This window comes from Mizuhopecten yessoensis, unplaced genomic scaffold, assembly GCF_002113885.1.
Source record: "Mizuhopecten yessoensis strain PY_sf001 unplaced genomic scaffold, ASM211388v2 scaffold5877, whole genome shotgun sequence".
Lineage (NCBI taxonomy): Eukaryota > Metazoa > Mollusca > Bivalvia > Pectinida > Pectinidae > Mizuhopecten > Mizuhopecten yessoensis.
In genome coordinates this window covers 1265561-1289804 of record NW_018406268.1, presented here as the reverse complement: position 1 = coordinate 1289804, position 24244 = coordinate 1265561, and the positions used below count along the sequence as shown (strand labels likewise).

Below are 24244 nucleotides of genomic sequence, written 5' to 3'. Positions count from 1 at the left end.
CATCAGTGCATAAACTGTGACTGAGTATAACATTAGTGTATTACATCAGTGCGTAGACTGTGATTGTGTTTTACATCAGTTTGTAGACTGGGACTGAGTAAAACATTAGTGTGTTACATCACTGCGTAGACTGTGACTGAGTATAACATTAGTGTATTACATCAGTGTATAGACTGTGATTGTGTTTTACATCAGTTTGTAGACTGGGACTGAGTAAAACATTAGTGTGTTACATCAGTGCGTAGACTGTGACTGAGTATAACATTAGGGTGTTACATCAGTGCGTAAACTGTGACTGAGTATAACATTAGTGTATTACATCAGTGTGTAGACTGTGATTGTGTTTTACATCAGTTTGTAGACTGTGACTGAGTATAACATTAGTGTGTTACATCAGTACATAGACTGTGACTGAGTATATCATTAGTGTGTTACATCAGTGTGTAGACTGTGACTGAGTAGAACATCAGTGTGTAGACTGTGACTGAGTAGAACATCAGTGTGTAGACTGTGACTGAGTAGAACATCAGTGTGTAGACTGTGACTGAGTAGAACATCAGTGTGTAGACTGTGACTGAGTATAACATCAGTGTGTAGACTGTGACTGAGTATAACATTAGTGTATTACATCAGTGTGTAGACTGTGACTGAGTATAACATTAGTGTATTGCATCAGTGTGTAGACTGTGATTGTGTTTTACATCAGTGTGTAGACTGTGACTGAGTATAACATTAGTGTGTAACATCAGTGTGTAGACTGTGACTGAGTATAACATTAGTGTGTATGCTGTGATTGTGTATTACATCAGTGTGTTGACTGTGACTGAGTATAACATTATTGTGTTACATCAGTGTGTATGCTGTGATTGTGTATTACATCAGTGTGTTACATCAGTGTATAGACTGTGACTGAAAATAACATTAGTGTGTTACATCAGTGTGTAGACTGTGACTGAGTATAGCATTAGTGTTACATCAGTGTGTATGCTGTGATTGTGTATTACATCAGTGTGTGGGCTGTGATTGTGTATTACATCAGTGTGTAGGCTGTGATTGTGTATTACATCAGTATCCAGGCTGTGATTATGTATTATATCAGTGTGTAGGCTGTGATTGTGTATTACATCAGTGTGTAGGCTGTGATTGTGTATTACATCAGTGTGTAGGCTGTGATTGTGTATTACATCAGTGTCCAGGCTGTGATTATGTATTATATCAGTGTGTAGACTGTGATTGTGTTTAACATCAGTGTGTATGCTATGATTGTGTATTACATCAGTGTGTAGGCTGTGATTGTGTTTAACATCAGTGTGTAGGCTGTAATTGTGTTTAACATCAGTGTGTATGCTGTGATTGTGTATTACATCAGTGTGAAGATTGTGATTGTGTATTACATCAGTGTTCAGGCTGTGATTGTGTTTAACATCAGTGTGTAGGCTGTGATTGTGTATTACATCAGTGTGTATGCTGTGATTGCATATTACATAGTGTGTTACATCAGTGTGTAGACTGTGACTGAGTATAACATTAGTGTATTACATCAGTGTGTAGACTGTGACTGAGTATAACATTAGTGTATTACATCAGTGTGTAGACTGTGACTGAGTATAACAGTAGTGTGTTACATCAGTGCGTAGACTGTGACTGAGTATAACATTAGTGTGTTACATCAGTGCGTAAACTGTGACTGAGTATAACATTAGTGTATTACATCAGTGTGTAGACTGTGATTGTGTTTAACATCAGTGTGTAGTATGTGATTGTGTATTACATCAGTGTGTAGACTGTATGCTGTGATTGCATATTACATAGTGTGTTACATCAGTGTGTAGACTGTGGCTGAGTATAACATAAGTGTGTTACATCAGTGTGTAGACTGTGACTGAGTATAACAGTAGTGTGTTACATCAGTGCGTAGACTGTGACTGAGTATAACATTAGTGTATTACATCAGTGTGTAGACTGTGATTGTGTATTACATCAGTGTTCAGGCTGTGATTGTGTTTAACATCAGTGTGTAGTATGTGATTGTGTATTACATCAGTGTGTAGACTTTGATTAGTGTGTTACATCAGTGTGTAGACTGTAATTGTGTTTGACATCAGTGCGTAGGCTGTGATTGTGTGTTACATCAGTGCGTAGACTTTGATTAGTGTGTTACATCAGTGTGTTGACTGTGATTGTGTTTGACATCAGTGCGTAGGCTGTGATTGTGTATTACATCAGTGTGTACACTGTGATTAGAGTGTTACATCAGTGTGTAGAATGTGATTGTGTTTAACATCAGTGCGTAGGCTGTGATTGTGTGTTACATCAGTGTGTAGACTGTGATTAGACTGTTACATCAGTGTGTAGACTGTGATTAGAGTGTTACATCAGTGCGTAGACTGTGATTGTGTTTAACATCAGTGCGTAGGCTGTGACTGTGTATTACATCAGTGTGTAGACTTTGATTATAGTGTTACATCAGTGTGTAGACTGTGATTTTATATTATATCAGTGTGTAGACTGTGATTGTATATTACATCAGTGTGCACACTGTGATTTGTGTATTACATCAGTGTTAAGGCTATGATTGTGTATTACATCAGTGTATATGGTGTGATTGTGTATTACATCAGTGTGTAGACTGTGATTGTGTATTACATCAGTGTTCAGGCTGTGATTGTGTTTAACATCAGTGTGTAGGCTGTCATTGTGTATTACATCAGTGTGTAGACTTTGATTAGTGTATTACATCAGTGTTCAGGCTGTGATTGTGTTTAACATCAGTGTGTATGCTGTGATTGTGTATTATATCAGTGTGTAGACTGTGATTGTGTATAACATCAGTGTTCAGGCTGTGATTGTGTTTAACATCAGTGTGTAGTCTGTGATTGTGTATTAAATCAGTGTTTAGACTTTGATTAGTGTGTTACATCAGTGTGTAGACTGTAATTGTGTTTGACATCAGTGCGTAGGCTGTGATTGTGTATTACATCAGTGTGTAGACTGTGATTGTGTATTACATCAGTGTTCAGGCTGTGATTGTGTTTAACATCAGTGTGTAGGCTGTCATTGTGTATTACATCAGTGTGTAGACTTTGATTAGTGTATTACATCAGTGTGTAGACTGTGATTGTGTTTGACATCAGTGCATAGGCTATGATTGTGTATTACATCAGTGTGTAGACTGTGATTAGAGTGTTACATCAGTGTGTAGACTGTGATTGTGTTAAACATCAGTGCGTAGGCTGTGATTGTGTGTTACATCAGTGTGTAGACTGTGATTAGACTGTTACATCAGTGTGTAGACTGTGATTGTGTTTAACATCAGTACGTAGGCTGTGATTGTGTATTACATCAGTGTGTAGACTTTGATTAGAGTGTTACATCAGTGTGTAGACTGTGATTGTGTTTAACATCAGTGCGTAGACTGTGATTTTATATTACATCAGTGTGTAGACTGTGATTGTATATTACATCAGTATGCTGGCTGTGATTTGTGTATTACATCAGTGTTTAGGCTATGATTTGTGTATTACATCAGTGTTCAGGCTGTGATTGTGTATTACATCAGTGTATATGGTGTGATTATGTATTACATCAGTGTGTAGGCTGTGATAAGAGTGTTACATCAGTGTGTAGACTGTGATTGTGTTTAACATCAGTGCGTAGGCTGTGATTGTGTATTACTGTAGACTGTGACTGAGTATTACATCGGTGTGTAGACTGTGACTGAGTATAACAATAGTGTATTACATCAGTGTTCAGGCTGTGATTGTGTATTACATCAGTGTCCAGGATGTGATTGTGTATTACATCAGTGTATATTGTGTGATTGTGTATAACATCAGTGTATAGGCTGTGATTGTGTATTACTGTAGACTGTGACTGAGTATAGCATTAGTGTGTTACATCAGTGTGTAGACTTTGATTAGTGTATTACATCAGTGTGTAGGCTGTGATTGTGTATTACATCAGTGTCCAGGATGTGATTGTGTATTACATCAGTGTGTAGACTTTGATTAGTGTGTTACATCAGTGTGTTGACTGTGATTGTGTTCGACATCAGTGCGTAGGCTGTGATTGTGTATTACATCAGTGTGTAGGCTGTGATGCTGTAGGATATTTTGAGCAGGCTGTGATTTGTGTATTACATCAGTGTGTAGACTGTGATAAGAGTGTTACATCAGTGTGTAGACTGTGAGTGTGTTTAACATCAGTGCGTAGGCTGTGATTGTGTGTTACCACAGTGTGTAGACTGTGATTAGACTGTTACATCAGTGTGTAGACTGTGATTAGAGTGTTACATCAGTGTGTAGACTGTGAGTGTGTTTAACATCAGTGCGTAGGCTGTGATTGTGTGTTACATCAGTGTGTAGACTGTGATTGTGTATTACATCAGTGTTCAGGCTGTGATTGTGTATTACATCAGTGTATATGGTATGATTGTGTATAACATCAGTGTGTAGACTGTGATTAGAGTGTTACATCAGTGTGTAGACTGTGAGTGTGTTTAACATCAGTGCGTAGGCTGTGATTGTGTATTACATTAGTGTGTAGACTTTGATTATAGTGTTACATCAGTGTGTAGACTATGATTTTATATTATATCAGTGTGTAGACTGTGATTGTATATTACATCAGTGTGCATGCTGTGATTTGTGTATTACATCAGTGTTAAGGCTGTGATTGTGTATTACATCGGTGTATATGGTGTGATTGTGTATAACATCAGTGTATAGGCTGTGATTGTGTATTACATCAGTGTGTAGGCTGTGATGCTGTAGGATATTTTGAGCAGGCTGTGATTTGTGTATTACATCAGTGTGTAGACTGTGACTGTTTTACATCAGTGTTCATGCTGTGATTGTATATATACACATTAGTATGTTTACGTTTTCATTGTTTAAGTATTACATCTACAGCATTATAGGCTGTGTAAGTGCTTCCTTGATCTCCGTATCCGTTTGTTTGTCCTACAACGTCCCCGGTACCTGATACAGTGACGCAGTCTATTGATTGTACAGGGACAGCTACTTTTACCTCTACACACACTCATTATTGGACATTACTGCTAGCTAAAGCACACAATTATTTGCTGGAGATTTGATTGTAAGATCTCCTAAATCCATGTAGTTTTTCTTAAGAGCTGAAGTGTATTGATGAACATGGAAGTGCTGTATCGGTGTGATATGAAGGAACCAGACATCAGGCAACATCAGAAGGTGGGGGAGGAGGAAGGGAAATGGAGGGAGGGGGGATTTAAGAGACAGGGGAATGGGAGATCAGAATCATGAAGTAGTTGTTGGGAAATGGCAGACAGCATAACAGACACAGCAAGATGGCAAGTGATTTCAAGAACCCAATGCTTAGGGGAGAAAATGTCATATGGAGGAAGGAATAGAGTACAATACATGTCTCTCAGACATGTCTCTGTATAGGTGCTCGAAACAACAAAGGAATGACACTGGAATATAACTGCAACATGGTATAGCCAATTGGCTACTAATGAACCCACACCCCACTTTTGTCAATGACTGTTAAGTTAGCCTGATCAAAGCCAATTATCCTTGCTTTTAGTTTATTCAACTTTAAAGGTATTTGCATTGGAAATGTCTGCAAGAGTTGAAGTATTGCACAATTTACGCTGTTGTGTATATATTATTTATGAATTGGAAAAAAAATCTTTGTCTGCACTGTCGTTATTACTTCTTTGCCCTTATATATAAATTATTGATAAATACATTTCAAAGTATGGCTTTTGACCTATTAACACCAGAATTAATAGGATTCCTTGGTTCTTGCATAGTTAAATGTATCAAGATTGTTTTGATACAGTAAAGCTGAAAATTGCACAAATTGTGGTGCAAAATACATTTTAAAACACACTTCAACACCGTCCACTGACCCATAATTATATATGAGCTCTAAAAATAAATAAGGCATTCATGCTCATGGCTCTTGCCTGTATGGTTGATGCTTTTGGGAAGTCATAAAAGATAGGACACATGATGAGGAAGACAGAGCAAGATAAACAGTACTTACAAGAAGATATAGGAAACATACATTCAATATAAACTATGAAACAAGTTATTACAACTTATAGGAATCATTCTTGTTGGCTGGAATTTGGCCAGCCGGGGTCTTAATGTGAGAGGAAACTGGAATTCACTGAAAAGCCCACATGGTTAAGCAGATGACCCCATGCCTTTTCACCTCCGTTCGGGGATTTGAACCACATGCAGCCACCTTGGTGAACAGTGAGTGTGTTATCCACTGCACCACCTGACCACCCATACATTAAGACATGTGGATTAGAAACAGAAGATATATAAGTACCAAGAGATACAGGGAGACTGAAACCATCAGATATCATAGAGCCACTGCTGGAGAGAGGCAAACAGTTACGTAACATACCGAGGAAACACACCTCGCAGACAAGATCGTTGGAGATCAGAAAACGATAGGCATTTATCAAACTTGGAGACATTTCATTAGGACTTGAAAAACATCGGGACATTTGAGACACTGATGGGACAAAATCTGTAGGAGATCGGGAAGAGATGGGCAAACATTAGCAGACCGAAACATCAAGGACACCCAATCATTACGGGATCAGGACAATGTTGGTAGTGGTAAATCAGAAAACTTACAATCTTTAAAATCAAGATCGTACCTTGTCGGAGGCTAGACACAAGGGATCAGGAAAATGTTGGTAGTGGTAAATCAGAAAACTTACAATCTTTAAAATCAAGATCGTACCTTGTCGGAGGCTAGACACAAGGGATCAGGAAAATGTTGGTAGTGGTAAATCAGAAAACTTACAATCTTTAAAATCAAGATCGTACCTTGTCGGAGGCTAGACACAAGGGATCAGGAAAATGTTGGTAGTGGTAAATCAGAAAACTTACAATCTTTAAAATCAAGATCGTACCTTGTCGGAGGCTAGACACAAGGGATCAGGAAAATGTTGGTAGTGGTAAATCAGAAAACTTACAATCTTTAAAATCAAGATCGTACCTTGTCGGAGGCTAGACACAAGGGATCAGGAAAATGTTGGTAGTGGTAAATCAGAAAACTTACAATCTTTAAAATCAAGATCGTACCTTGTCGGAGGCTAGACACAAGGGATCAGGAAAATGTTGGTAGTGGTAAATCAGAAAACTTACAATCTTTAAAATCAAGATCGTACCTTGTCGGAGGCTAGACACAAGGGATCAGGAAAATGTTGGTAGTGGTAAATCAGAAAACTTACAATCTTTAAAATCAAGATCGTACCTTGTCGGAGGCTAGACACAAGGGATCAGGAAAATGTTGGTAGTGGTAAATCAGAAAACTTACAATCTTTAAAATCAAGATCGTACCTTGTCGGAGGCTAGACACAAGGGATCAGGAAAATGTTGGTAGTGGTAAATCAGAAAACTTACAATCTTTAAAATCAAGATCGTACCTTGTCGGAGGCTAGACACAAGGGATCAGGAAAATGTTGGTAGTGGTAAATCAGAAAACTTACAATCTTTAAAATCAAGATCGTACCTTGTCGGAGGCTAGACACAAGGGATCAGGAAAATGTTGGTAGTGGTAAATCAGAAAACTTACAATCTTTAAAATCAAGATCGTACCTTGTCGGAGGCTAGACACAAGGGATCAGGAAAATGTTGGTAGTGGTAAATCAGAAAACTTACAATCTTTAAAATCAAGATCGTACCTTGTCGGAGGCTAGACACAAGGGATCAGGAAAATGTTGGTAGTGGTAAATCAGAAAACTTACAATCTTTAAAATCAAGATCGTACCTTGTCGGAGGCTAGACACAAGGGATCAGGAAAATGTTGGTAGTGGTAAATCAGAAAACTTACAATCTTTAAAATCAAGATCGTACCTTGTCGGAGGCTAGACACAAGGGATCAGGAAAATGTTGGTAGTGGTAAATCAGAAAACTTACAATCTTTAAAATCAAGATCGTACCTTGTCGGAGGCTAGACACAAGGGATCAGGAAAATGTTGGTAGTGGTAAATCAGAAAACTTACAATCTTTAAAATCAAGATCGTACCTTGTCGGAGGCTAGACACAAGGGATCAGGAAAATGTTGGTAGTGGTAAATCAGAAAACTTACAATCTTTAAAATCAAGATCGTACCTTGTCGGAGGCTAGACACAAGGGATCAGGAAAATGTTGGTAGTGGTAAATCAGAAAACTTACAATCTTTAAAATCAAGATCGTACCTTGTCGGAGGCTAGACACAAGGGATCAGGAAAATGTTGGTAGTGGTAAATCAGAAAACTTACAATCTTTAAAATCAAGATCGTACCTTGTCGGAGGCTAGACACAAGGGATCATAAACACCTTGCTCCCACTTTAAGAACAAATACATAGATTTGAATTCAAATGATATAAATTATGTTTTTTCTATCATTGTGTTAATTCATTTTTAATAAATTAATAAAGTATGTGATTTGTTCTGTTTGCTTGGGAAAAAAAAGAATCAAATGCAATCCAAAATGTGTTATTTTACCTGTGTTAGGGTCTTTCTACAATTAGATATTGTCATCTAAGCACCAGTGCACATAGTTCATTGAAAATGTCCAATCCCTGGTGCTCAAATCAACTCTCTTGTTTTATTAAGTAACTGGTTTTGATCAATAAAAAACATTTTATTACTTTTACGTGTGGTAAACTGATCAAAGTATAAAGCCCAACCCTAGGACAATTGAAGCTGTATTTTAAACCTTACTTCAAATGTAATTGTGTACAAGTCAAACGGATACATGCTGTCTGCTTAACTGCCTGGGGATTAAAACTCAACAAGCCATCAGACTTATTATGCTGCATTTTATAATACCTTTTTTTCTCTCTCTGCATCAAAGACCTATTGCATTGGTGGTTTATGTATAACGAAGTTTATGAGAATATTTTTTTGCAATAAAGGATTGCGTATATTTCATGAAATTTTTGCACATTCTGGTATTCTTACCCAAGGTGGAAACGTCCATGATGCCCTAGAACATTAATTCTGTTATGTTTAGGAAAATTAACTAAATGTTTGAGTTAGAGCTTAATGCTGGTAGTTTTAACTCATTCACCCCTGAAATTTCATAATGAACTTTTCCAACCTTTGAATTAGAGGAGTTCAAAATGTGTCTTTGGGGGTGAATGAGTTAAGTAAGAAAATCTTCAACATTTCTATTACACAATGTTTAAATTGATATATTTTATATTGAAGTTATGAAGAATAGCTTAAAAAAATGTTGGATTTTTTTTCCAACAATGACATATTGTACTTTTCACTTCTTTCTATTTTCATTTGCTCTGCATAAAAATTATCATTGTGTAAAAAAGAGTTCTTCAAAAATTGATTAAAACTGAATGTTCTAAGTCAGGGGCCCAACTCCCAAAATAATGAGAAAAAGCCCGGCATAAAGTTGATGTAAGCTAACTAGCAGTTTCACAACTGGGCCCTGTAGTTTTGTTGGCCCCTATGATAATATATGCAGATTTACATAATAATGAAAAATGCAAACGATTTGTTAAACAAATTACACTTCCCAATTCTCCAAACTCCTACAGAAATTAGACTTTCCAATTCTCCAAACTCTGACAGAAATTGGAGGTTAGAAAAATAGACTGGGGAGCAAATCAATTCAAACCAGGTCTATTTTTTCTTTGATAAATTATTTCTTTCAACTTAAAGCACTCATTTCTTTTTTTTACTGGTTTGATTAAATGCGAGAAAACCACAAATTGGCAGTTATACACCATATTGAACTGAATGAAATCGCAAAACAAAAAGTTTGTACCTTATATATCCAGCGTGTATGTCAACCTGGACACATTAAAATCAGCATAAAACACACACTTGCTAAACAATGCAAGAGTCCTCCAATAAGCTGCAGCTGTTACTTCAATAGTGTCAATAAGATCTCACACCTGATGAAATAGTAAGGCTCACAGTATTTCTAATTGATCTTTCCTGCCTACATTCTGTTTAACTGTATATCAGTTTTATTCATCAATTTGTACCTGCTGCGAAAACCCTAGAAATAAGATATTCTTTGATAAGTAGATCTGGTTTGATTTGGTTTGGCTTGTTTGTGTTTTACATCGTATTATCAACTATGGTAATTAAAGGACATGTCCGATTTTGGTGGTGGAGGAAAGACAGAGTTCCCAGGGAAAAAACACCCACCTACGGCCAGTACCTTGCGACTGCCCCACGTAGGTCTCGAACCGACGACCCAATGGTGGAGGTCTAGTGGTAGCAGAATGTCAGACGCCTTAACCACTTGGCCACCATGGCCCCCTTTAGATTGAAACATATATACATTAAACAGAAGGAAATTGTGCTAGATTATGAAATATATGTAACTTAAATTAGCTGAAGATAAGAAATGTAAGTGTTGGCTAAAGATAAGAAATATAAGTAATTACCTGCATGTCCGGATTTCCACTGGTCAAGTGAGCACATGTGGAGCAGTGACCATGGCCTTGCAGCCTGTGCCTGGCGGTTCATGTTGGCCACCACCGCACTCGGCCCCATCAGACCGTAGTTACCTCCCTTGCTCTCTTCTGCTCCCATGGCGACAGATGCAATGCTCACATCACAGGATTTTCACAACCTGTAAAGTAGAACCAATAATTCATTTTATACTCTCATCACAGGGTTTTTATAACCTGTTGAATACAACCAATAGATTTATGAAACACAATTATTCTGAGAGAGAATTGTTCCTTAGTTTCAATTCATGGAAGATCTTAAAGGAACGAAACCCTGTAAATTCTGGAAAGTTCACACATCTTTTGTAGGTAACAAATATTTTGCCTGCATTTCACATACTGATCTTTCTTTATATCTTTGCTAGGAATAGTGTGCCTGTTTCACCAGGAACATGTAACATATTTATCTTACATTAAGCCTGTGAGGCTAGCACATAATCTGACTTTGAGTAGGTGGGTCCGGGGCTTATTACAGGACAATAAAACAGCATTTGTTGGAATTTCTACTGAACTGCAATAGGTTCGGGTTGACTATTTACCAGGCATGAGCTTATTGCCAGATAGGAATAACTTAAGTGTTTATATAATATTTGAATTCCGGATCAATACTTAATGACATTTAACTCGCAAACAGATATCACACAATATGTAAGTACCCTACAATTATTCAAGCCATATGAGCTAAATTCGAATTACAAGAACATCCTTTTTCACTCTTGTGAGAATAAAATTAGGCTACCTGAAACCTGTTTTTCTGTGATCAGTTTCGCTCTAATGTTAAGTGGTAATATATCGGCTAAAACATGTGAAAAGGTCAGTCCGCTGCTAAAAAATGTTTTGCTGTACAAAAACACTAGCATAAAAAACCAAGTACACTAAGAAATGGCAGACAGTTAATAAATCTTTAAAATATTCTTGAGAAGAACAGACAGATGTACATGCATGTAACAATCAATATTGGTAAGAAAAGTTAGCTTATATGTACAGCTTTGCACGAAATTGCTATCAGCTGTGAATGCAATTAGACACAATTTTAACAGAATGATGCACCAACATTTAACAGTACGATATTTTTGAGAAAATTCGAGAAAATCAGAACGTAAGATGAGTTTTCCAAATTATACATAAATTCCTGAAGTAAAGTGTACTCAGGCTCAGGATGTGAACAAATTGGAATATATATGGTCCGTGGAGACTGCTATATCTGTCGTGACTGTACATAGTTGATTTCCCCTGTACAGAGATCATTGTAATCACCCTGTATATACACACTCAGATTGGCCTGTATTAATACTCAGAGGTCGGCTAATTGTCAGACCAATGTTTATCTAATCTATAAGCCCAGCCATATGAAGGCCATCTGTTGGTAGTGGTCTACAGTGCTAGCTGATTAGTGGTGATGCTGTAGGATTCCTGGTTGGTAGAGTCATGGAATTCCACAACAAGATCAATGCAGGAAAGTTTAATAGATGAGAATGAGTCTGTAGAAGTCGTTTATATGTGACTTATTATTTTGTCAGGAAACTGTACAAAATCTTCAGTTAGGATTCAGTGGATATCGAAATTGAAGTTTATGTGCATACCATATTTAGTTTTAAGTATTAAATGTAAAGGATTAATTAATCAAAATCTGTAGATCCTGCTAACCATAGCCTTCTATCTTATTTAAGAAGATCTGGTATCTGTCACAAAGCCACCATCCTATGTTATATTATCATGTGTTACTAACACACACCAGTTTCACTACCAAGTCTGATTGAATGTGTTCTGCTGCATGTACATATATTTATACATCTCACCTAAACATGGCAGTTAACATAGCCAGTCAATATTCTACCTGTCCAATATTAAATGACCATCTTCAATATGTACGGTCTATCTGACCGTGACGATGATGGTCAATGTGTAAGTCCATCCTTTCTGACCCTCACTAATGATGGATGATGATCACCAGTGTGTACATCTACAATGTGACTGATCAATCACAGGCAACTGTCAAGGTGTCAAATCCACAATGTCCCTGACAAATAGTCAACTGTCAAGATGTCAAATCTATAATGTCCCTGACAAATAGTCAACTGTCAAGGGGTCAAATCCACAATGTCCCTGACAAATAGTCAACTGTCAAGCTGTCAAATCCACAATGTCCCTGACAAATGGACAACTGTCAATATGTCAAATCCACAATGTCAATTACAAATTGGCAACTGACAAGATGTCAAATCCACAATGTCCCTGACAAATAGTCAACTGTCATAGTGTCAAATCTACAATGTCAATTACAAACACACAACTGTCAAGGTGTCAAATCAACATTGTCCCTGACAAATAGTCAACTGTCAAGGTGTCAAATCCACAATGTCCCTGACAAATAGACAACTGTCAATATGTCAAATCCACAATGTCAATTACAAATTGGCAACTGTCAAGATGTCAAATCCACAATGTCCCTGACAAATAGACAACTGTCAATATGTCCAATCCACAATGTCCCTGACAAAAAGCAGAAAACTGACTGGTTAAATCCACAATGTTGCTCCAAATAGAATTAATATGTTGGTCATAATCCACACCTTAATAATGACAATCAATGTTTAAGTCCACAATGTTCCTTACTAAAAAGCAGGAAACTTAACTTTAAATGTATGCACTTAAAATTTCAGTGACCATTTTTAATTTGTAAATCTATATTTTCCCTGACAAATCTACATCAAAAACCAAACTGTAACTGTAAACTCCTGCAAATAGCAGACAACAACATTGTCCTTACTTCTAAACCCACCAAACCCTCATCATATACTTCTCAGCTATAACAAAACTGGCATGAGTAATTTCTGAACTATGATAATGTTAGTTTAAACCAGTAAAGTCTGCTTGAATCAATTGCTTTAGTAACCAGGTAAGGTTACACCTGGCTTTCAATAACAACAGGCATAAACTAAGCTGACTGCCAAGAACATTACCCTGGAATCTGGCAGAAAATACAGCTGATTGTGGTATTCTACAAATAATTTATGATTGTGTGTGTAACCAATAATTGTTACTGATACTTTTGCCATTATAAAGGGGTTTGGCGATGTATCAAGGGAGACATATAACTGAAATGTAAAGGGCAGCTAGAATTATATGTTGACAGTAGCATCAAGATAGAGCAAAAGCATGTTACTGTCTAGTTGCACTTTATGCTAAATTTTGGTTGCAGATTATAAGTACCTACCCTCCACCCCCGATATATATGGCAAAGATGAAAATATACCAAAAAACATCCATTTTCTTTTTGATCAATATTACTTAAAATGGTGTAATTTACCAAGAATTCAGTGCATCATTAAAGTCAGGTGTAAATATGTGTGTTTGTGTGCGAGTGTGTGTGCACATGCGCATGTGTTGGAATTGAATTGGAATGAAATCCATATCAAATTAACACTCCATACTCGCCATGTGTTGATTCAGCCATTCCTCACCGGAAGAAAATTCGCTGCAGAACTTATTTTGGTGGAATTAATTTTACATAATGGATTGTAATCATTATATAAAGTGTACCTTAGGCGAGGTTTAACGAATGCTATTCATAAAGAATGCATTAGCAGCAGGCAATGAAGCAGATTTCAGGCCTGTTTTAGTGCATCTAGTCTGCCAGCCCAGAATTAACCCATTCCTTGCACATATTGTATGATTTGATAAGTCAGCCAACACAATTAGAGAATGCCACCTACAAAATAATAGAGCTTGTGACCTAGTGGCAAGGCACAATCAGGATTTGGACCATAACCAGATTATCACAGTCCTGGAACTAAAACCAGCCCAGACTGCCACAAAGGCATCACCGGGGGCCCATTTCCAAATGTCTTCACTTTTAACTGTTTTAACTCAAATGTCAAGAGGTTTGGCTGAAGAGGGCTGCTAGTATCTCATGAACCAAGCCTTTGTACTCAATAATGGCTGAAATATCAAGTCAACTCAGTCTGTACAAACTCAGTCTCTACACTCAACAAGGCTGAAATATCTGGTTAACTTATTAATATCTGGTTAACTTATTATTATCTGGTGAACTAAGTCTTGGTACTCGACAAGGTTGGAAAACCTAGTACACTCAGTCACTGTACTTACAAAGGCAAAACTATCTTAGTGAACTCTGTCTTTACTCTCAACAACGGTTGAAATATCAGGTGAACTAAGTCTTGGTATTCAACAAGGCTGATAACTAGTGAACTCAGCCTTGGTACTCAACAAAGCCGACTCAGAGTCTCCTAACTCAACAAGGCAGAAATGTCTTTTGAGAACTTGGTCTATGTACTCAATAATGCTGAAATATCTAGTAAACCTGATCTTTGTACTCAATAATCACAAGACATGCATGTGTGAATGTGTGCCGGAGACAGGGTATGTTGGTGTAATTGCCCCCTTGTGATAGTGTGGATCTCAGATGCCCACTTTATAGTGCTATCTCACTGAAATACTATGCCGAAGGCACCCAGCACGGCATTCCGCCTGGTCATATTATACTGACAACGGATGAACCAGTTGTTGCCATTCCCTAAATGCTGAATGTTAAGATGGGAATAATAACTACCATTTTTAAGGACTTTGGTATGTCCCAGTCTGGTGACAAAACCCATTGACTTCCTCACCAGACCAAAAGCTCGACATTAAAGCCAAAAGTGAAGTGTTGCCAAGCAAGGTGCTAGGAAATAACAGGTTAAGCATGGTACCTCTTTACATGTTTTTTATAGTACCTACAAATATACCTAACCTCAAAGGCACTATAAACTTGATATAACGGAATAGATATTATACTATAGTACTATACTGTATAAATATTGTTGAGTCAGAAATCCTTCAGGATATTTTTTAAAACTGTTTTAAAGCAATATTGTTATTTACATGTAGGTAAATTTGGTGTTTTGCCTACCTCTTTCTAACTACATACATGTCGGCCTACTGTGAAATCATTGCTTCACAAATTCAGAGTTGATAATAATACTATTAAATGGAATTTATGATCTACAACGAAAGTATTCGAACACTTTGCTTACCTGGCGTATTACTTGCTGTATGTATACAAGGTATATTTATAAATATGTTATGGTGGAAAACACCCATAACACTTAGAGATACGTGACATACTTACACTTGATCAAACATCTGGGCCATAGTCCAAGAAACAGCTGATATTAGCACCTTATACACCTTTAACGACAAGACAGGTACTGACAATATTTCCATACACCTGTGTTTGTACAGGTATGGAGGAAACTTCGGATGTTACACAATTGTCATTCTTCACTGAAGCTCAAATTTTAATTCTCTTTTGTAACACACACTTGATCCAATACACTGTTATGAGCTGGTTAACCTTTGAACCATAGGTCTTTCTCGTGTGAGGTAATACACTGAATACCACTATACCTATAGATACCACCTTGGACCACTTCTCATGTCCATGCATTGTCAGCTTAATATTTATTTAAAATATGGATTTCCTTGATTTTCACATCTTAACTGACATTTAAATTCAATTATACAATCTGATTATTCAAGGGTTATTTGAAGGTTTAAAAATGTGAAAACTATGGGATTTAAAAAAAAATCAGTAATAAAGAATAAAATTTTGTAAGACTCACATTTCACTTTTTGTTAAGTTAATGTTTGAAAACTGATTAAGGAAGAAACATTTTCAACTTTGAGTCATTAACAAAAATTATGGTTTAATGCTGTACCTCATACTGGAATTCTTAACAAATGAATATACATGTATTTCAGTTTTGTTCATGGCAAGCTTACAACACTTTAAATAGACACCCCGCACCCCAGTTCTGTGTAATCTAGATCGGTACTCCTTAAATCTCCACTGTGTGCTTTGACAGAACAGTGGCAGTGTGCCGACAGACAACCAGTGTCACTGTCTCACACACAGGATTCACTGAACAGTGGTGAACTAGTAGTTACCATTGGCCTTGCGGGTAAACGTCAAAAGTTGTACTAATATCACCGGGTGGCCCAGTAGGTATATGTCCAAAGTTATACAGGAATCACCCATTAGGCTAGCGAGTACTGTAGATGTCAAAAGTTGTAGGGGAATCACCCATTAGGCTAGAGGGTTCTGTAGATGTCAAAAGTTATACAGGAATCACCCATTAGGCTAGCGAGTACTGTAGATGTCAAAAGTTGTAGGGGAATCACCCATTAGGCTAGAGAGTTCTGTAGATGTCAAAAGTTGTACTTATATCACCGGGTGGAACAGTGGGTAAATGTCCAAAGTTGTACGGGAATCACCCATTAGGCTAGAGAGTTCTGTAGGTGTCAAAAGTTGTACAACAAGCTTACCGCGGGGCGGAACAAAATACGCCCGTCGAATGCCATATAGTGTTATATACTTTCTTACATTGAAATAAGATCTGCATCATTCTAAGTGTGGTTAGCTGATATGCTATAATAAATGTAGGAGAAAATCTTCAGACAAAAAATCAAATACTGAAATGAACAAAAGGCAATAAATTTTTCAAAAATCATTGAATCAAAATTCTTTTAAGGGAGACACAATTTCATATCATGATTATAAAGTATACCAAGTTTCAAAAAGATCGGACGAAAAATGTAGGAGGAGATTGCTGGACAAAAATCAAATACTGAAATGAACAAAGGGCAATAACTTTTGGAAAAATTGTTAAATCAAAATTCTTTTTAGGGAGACACAACTTCGTATCATGATTATAAAGTATACCAAGTTTCAAAGAGATCGGTCAAAAAATGTAGGAGGAGATTGCCTGACACAAATCAAATACTGAAATGATTGCCGGACAAACAAAGTTTACGCCGGACGGACAACGCCATACCATAATACTACTGTCAAATTTGACGGTCGTATAAAAATCACCAGTTAGGTTTGAGGGTACTGTAGATTTCAAAAGTTGTACTTATATCACCGGGTGGAACAGTGGGTAAATGTCAAAAGTTGTACGGGAATCACCCATTAGGCTAGAGAGGTCTGTAGGGGTCAAAAGTTGTACTTATATCACCGGGGGGAACAGTGGGTAAATGTTCAAAGTTGTAGGGGAATCACACATTAGGCTAGAGAGTTCTGTAGGTGTCAAAAGTTGGACTTATATCACCGGGTGGAACAGTGGGCAAATGTCCAAAGTTGTACGGGAATCCCCCATTAGGCTAGAGAGTTCTGTAGGTGTCAAAAGTTGTACTTATATCACCGGGGGGAACAGTGGGTAAATGTTCAAAGTTGTAGGGGAATCACACATTAGGCTAGAGAGTTCTGTAGGTGTCAAAAGTTGTACTTATATCACCGGGTGGAACAGTGGGCAAATGTCCAAAGTTGTACGGGAATCCCCCATTAGGCTAGAGAGTTCTGTAGGTGTCAAAAGTTGGACTTATATCACCGGGTGGAACAGTGGGTAAATGTTCAAAGTTGTACGGGTAGAGGTATGATCCATTGACCCAGAACGTATATGAACTGGCATTACCTGCTGGCCCGATGGTCAATGTACGTACTCAGGTATTACCTTTTGGCCAAGTTGCAAAATGTGTGTGCTAGAATTACTGGCTTGCCAAGTGGCTATAAATGTACTGGTCCTTTTTCATAGGTCTTATTTAATCAGTTCAATAGTTTGAACTTTAAAAGAAATGACTGGCATTAGTTAAGAACCGAGGCTGACCTCTGTAAAATTTGGAATAAGCAGATTTAGATGACCAGGTTGTGTCTGGCCAAATTTTTTAACCAAAATTAGTGGCTAGGAATAATGATAGTTATGCAGTTTTTATACACAGAACAATGTTGATTCACGTTACCGGTATATCCTTAGTGTTTAAGAAAATGTAATAAAATTTAGTAAACTGGAGAATGGACCACAAAGACATCTTGGATTATTTTGCTATTTATACGAAATGTTATAAAATTGAGTAAACTGAAAGAAAAAGAAGCACAAAGACTTCTTGGTTTAAACTTAATTTTGACAGAGATGTTATATACATGTCTGATTTTGAGCTCTTCTTATCATTTTTGCCCATTTCTTGTCCAAGTCCTTTCATTTGTATTTTCTATGCTACCTGGACCTTTCAACCAGATAACCAACTAGCGTCTGGGCCCAGTAGGTATATGCACTGATATCTGCACCCATTGGTTTTTAAGTGGCCAAGTGCACTGGTATTACCCACAGGCCAAGTGTCTATAGATTTACTGATAATATAAAATACACACTTACAATACTTTGATGCACATTTTTATCAGTACATTACATATACTGTAAACACACATATTTTAGTGGTAATCTACTTTAGCGGTAACGTATTTTAGCGCTTTTCCCGCTTTAAATATTGTGCTAAATTATGACTGCATGCACCAATTGAAGTTCCTGTGATTTTTTTTCTATTGCATATTTTGAAGGTGCACCAATTAATTCATCAATGGACTAATTTGTTAAAATTTGATAAAGAGCTAAATTTGGGTGTGCTAAAATAAGTATACATGTTCAGGTATACCTCATGAAATCTGATAATGGATCCAGCACCACTCGAGTATGTCCTCCCCAACACTATCCATAATGCATCACCTGACTCAATTAGCACCATCAAAACCTGTTCCGAGAGGATCCCACCAGATACAGATGCTATTCCAGACTTTGTCAATAACGACTTTGATATTTACACTGAATGAATGCTCGCGCGTACACATGCATCAAAGCTAACGATCCGTGAACTGTACTTTCTGTGTTACTTGGGTCTACATTCCCTATACGTCCCCTTTGTTAGTCTATGCTTACCTAGTCAATGATACTTAATACCATCGGTGTGAATTTTGTGCTCTTGAGGTAAGTTGATTGCAAAGTCCAATATTAGACAATGATTTGTCCATATACATCTAAACAAAAAGGTTTGCATGTAATAGGAAGGGGTATAACACTATGTATTGATGCCTCTGCTTGGGAAAAGAACCAGGCACTCTAGAGACTTACAATGTACCAGTCAGACAGTCTACCACCCAGCCAAAGCTACAGGTAATTAGTCGACTTTTAAACTAAGCTTAACTACAAATGTATCAAAACTTCAGGTTTACAAATGGACACCTTAACATGAGCAATTGAAGACTTGTATAAATGGATTGTTTCTCCTATTACTATGTATTTAAAAATGAATACTTTTGTTGTAATTTGAAACAGAAACTCACAACTGCTATAACCAGACTTTGAACGCAACATGTACCCTCTGCAAAGCTGACTGGTAATTCTGGAGGTGCCTTTCAACCTGGAAAAAACCCTGAACATATCTATATAGCTATGTAATTTGCGCACCCCAACTTCAAACTTATTTTCAACACAAAAAACTGTGCAAATTACATGAGTTTTTACGGTATTGTTAATGTCTACATCAAAATTGAAAGTAAATATTTGTTTGAATTTAAAATTCATTAATAATACACTATCACACAATTGCACTGTATTACTTATGTCCTAGATATGCATGGATTAATGACCTGCTTCTATGTGCTGACATATATACCACCCATCAAGCTTCACCCTCTTGGTGTCATACTTCACATATATGTATAAGTCATTCAAATCCATGTATATTCCTATGGCTTGATCATTTTCACCAATACTGACATGCTTCTATCATGCCATCTGGAGACTAAAAACAACTTTTTTGGAACTTAATTTCAGCCATGTAATCTGAATCTAGTACCATTCCCAAAAATATGTTCCTTCACCAGAGCGCCAGCCAACTGTGAGTTTTAGGGATTTTTATCTAATATATGAAACCTGGTACCCTGGTAGGAGCAGCTTCCTCTCCTGGGGTCAGAGGTCAGGTTGTGTCAGATCTCTTATCGGGAGTCTTGAAATAATTATAAATATGTAACTTACGTATACGTAGGCCTTGGTTAATAGGGCTAGGAGCAGCGGTGACCTAACAACACTCAGTAAAATAACTAGTAGCGTGTCTGCATCGGATGCTGTATGTTCGTTAGAAAGATATCGCTGACCACTTGTTACTGTTCTTTAGAAACAAAATCTACTCGAGAAGTTATCTTACTGAGAATAACTGAATTATGTGGGTATGCAAAGTATAGATATTCTGTAATTTGCTCTAGGAGTTCTGCACCTCTATAGCACAGTCTGAGCTGATAACATCATGACATGCAGATAAAACATTTTACTGTGTATAATATGTGTCTCCGTAAAAATACAGGAACATTTATCAACTGAAGTTATTACCCACCAGACCACAGGATTTTTCGACCTTGGACAAAACGATTGTTCAGACTGATTGTTTCATTGTATAGCACGTGCGCATGCCTCCATTTGATTAAAACAATGATTTGTTCTTTCTTTTCACAATAAAGCTGCTATCTGATTGTAAAGTTTAAGATGAAAATAGATAAAATCAAAAATGTTCACGCTAGAAAATTTCATATTTGTGAAAAATATCAGTGTTCTACCATACAACTGAAATACATATTGTGTTTAACAGGAAACATTAAACATCATTTTTTTTTTTCAATTTTTAGCAAACAACACTCAACCGAAGCAAGAATAAAATCTGAATTATGTATAAACGTAACCCTATATATCACAAAAGTATTGATTGATTTAAGTTCTACAAGTATATAGGCCAATGTTCTCTGTATTGTATGTCAATTAGTTAACCCAAGGTCCTGTAGGTTTAGCCTTATATCAGCTAAAGGGCAAGCTCCAGTCAACCATTGAACATTAATTAGTGAATGGAATGTCAGCTAAAATAATCAGTCATAAACCTTGATTAAAATACATATATATAATATAACAAGGAAATTCAACGGACCTGCATGTGAACATACTGTTTTTTGGCCTCATTAGCTTAATCAAACATAAAATACACGTTTTCTAATCGATTTAATTTTTTCGAGACCAGTCTCTCCACAATAGTTTGAATATTAGTTTTCTTTTATGCTATCTTCTATCAAAGGAGAAATGTTTTGTTTCAATTTTTCAAAATAAAAAATAATCTAAACTACATCAATTCAAAAAAGGTCTGTGAAAAGTTTGGCAAGATATGGGTTTCTTTTCAGAAATACAGTTGTAATTTAATAAAGCCAGAAAACAAGATTCTCATACAAAGTTACATTTTTTTCTAACATACATTTGCTTGCCCATTAATGCATTTGCTTGCCCATTAGTGCATTTGCTTGCCCATTAATGATATGAAAAAGTTATAATATACATGTAGTTGTCTTCCAATGGTCCTGTTTTGTAGCAGAACACAGTAAATTGGAATTGATCAGATAAGAAAAGAAAAACCCAAATATTTCTTCAAACTTTACCCAAATTGAGAAATATCAGAAAGAAGGTTTGATTAATGCTTCTCTACAAAATGTAACCCTATAGCATGTAGGATTATTTTTTCATATTGTTATATATGTATGTATGTTCCTAACAACATTTATTTTCCTAGAAGTAACCAGATGTCACAAAACACTTCTTTACCATAAATTAGATTACAATACTAAATATGTAGCCCAGATCCTATACATATAGACTAAATACCAGTAGTTACCTTTACAACACACAGCAAAATCATTCATATCGATATCATAAACCGAACCAACACCCATGTACTGATGGTTGATGAAAAACATCCACAATTTTTTTATGAATACATAAATTATAAAAATTAGGTTGGGTCACGACTTTCATCTCCACATAAAATGTGAGAGATAGACAAGTAGTGTCAATGGTACGGCAATGTCAGTATGATGTCTGTATGATCCATTACATCCACCAGACCAACCCACCTGGTATGGCCTCATTAGCTACAGGTAAAAGGTGAAAAGGTAAGCCACACAGGGCATTTAAACCAGAAAGTACATTTAGATGAAAGAGTTATTATCACCCACGCATCTATCATAATTACATACAACTTCATTTAATTTGTCTTTAATTTGTTTCACTTATTGGTGAGTCTGTCATAAACTAAGGTATTTAGAACATAAACAGTTATGTTAAGTTCTTTATTTTATGTGCAGATAAATTAATTTTGCCAATAAACAATGTATACTATACATCAATAATATCAGATCAATTTACAACTATATAATTTAACACTATAAAAAATTAATAATTTCAAAATCACTAGAAATACTAGAAAACATAAGAACAATGATAACCACTCGCACTTTCTTCATCATGAAGAGCCTCACAATCTGTGTCGCTAATACTGATAGACTGCCGATCAACTAGAAACACTGCTATGACATCATCACTCATGCTAGAAGGCAGTCAATTTTATCAGAATCTTACAGGTAGACAGCTTATTGAACATTAATTAAAACAAAATCACATCTTCTCCGCACCTCGTCATTTCTAACAAAATACACCTGTATCCACTAATCTATATGTTTATTACTGTTTATGCACACACAATATCCGGTAATATCCGGTTATGTCATATCAGGCAGCTTAGGACCGCGAGAACGTTAAAATCAATATCCGAACAAAGACTGTTTGACAAGAAAAAGCCATTGTACTATCTCAGTGAACCAATTTATTTTCTTGGAAGGGATCGAACACGTTATAAGTACAGATCCTTTTATGGTTATCACACAGGAAACAATTACCGGTATGTCTATAATAGGATGCAATATAATAACTGATAAACAGTAATTAAACACAAGATTAACTCTTGTCTTTCTGTTGGAAAACGTCTTTGTTATTTTAAACGTCCACTAGTTTTACATTCCCTAATCACCTCACAGTTTTACAGTTCCACTTAGTCTTCACTTGAATGTTACACTACATGTATCATTTTAAGTGCACACTGCAGTTTTATGTATGTGCCAACTATAGTTAATTAGTTTATAATTAAGTCCCTACTTCTCCAACAGAATTAACATCAAACGATAGATCGTAATTTTCAAAATATGTTGAGACTCAAACTTTGTACGTTTGTAGAAATCTCTGAAACCCGTCTTTCCTTTGCTCCTTCCTACAAGGTGACAGAATACAAATTTTAATAAAACTTACTATAACCTAACACAAACTTAATTAGTGGTCACTTGTCAATTGTACAGGATAAAATCAGTGATTTTTCTACTTCCTTTCCACAGGGGCCTGTGCCTGTTGATTTGGGAAAATATCACTCACAAATTTCATGGTTTTGGGAAATTAAGTATTTTTTACATTGATTTTGGGAAAAAACAGCAGAAGTTATCTGGGGGAAGGGGCCGTTATAAGGCCTCAAATCAACCTTAAATAGAATCACTGATAATAAACCAGGTTTCTGTCTGTACAAATCACGTAATATTGACATATTCACAGCATTTTAACTCACCAGAATGCTGAACCTGTCTAAAGTCTCAATCCGATCTGAAGTGTTAAGTAATCTTAAAATACAACCTGCCTGAACTGATTCCCACAGCACATTTGGAATATTATTCAGACTAACCGTCTCCTATCAAATTGATCTATCTACCTTTACACTTCACAATGCTTCACGATGCTATTTTACATACACATACCATATGTTGTGATAGATAGGCGATAACACCCCCCAGATGAAGTATAATCTAAAATATTTCTCGATCCCTTGGATCTTTAAGCACATGCAGAAAGGTTTTATTAACATATCTTGCAATCTTAACAGATACAAAACGCGTTTACTTTTTTTGTATTAACATACTTTTAGAGTTTTTTATGAACTGTTTTAAGATTTGCATGCATACACCTAATTCAATTTTTCCGAACAAAAACTTCAAAAAGAAAACAGCAATATTCTCAGACTATTCT

The 24244-nt window shown here is 36.4% G+C and overlaps 1 protein-coding gene across 1 annotated transcript in view; it reads right to left on the bottom strand.

Annotated features, from left to right (window-relative positions):
• The window catches only part of LOC110451232, a 53828-nt gene that overhangs the window by 24545 nt on the left and 5039 nt on the right, over positions 1-24244 (bottom strand). The window contains exon 2 of the mRNA XM_021499152.1: positions 10413-10600. Coding sequence (XP_021354827.1) covers positions 10413-10560 — 148 coding nt within the window. The 5' untranslated portion in view covers positions 10561-10600. The remainder of the gene's footprint in view (positions 1-10412; positions 10601-24244) is intronic.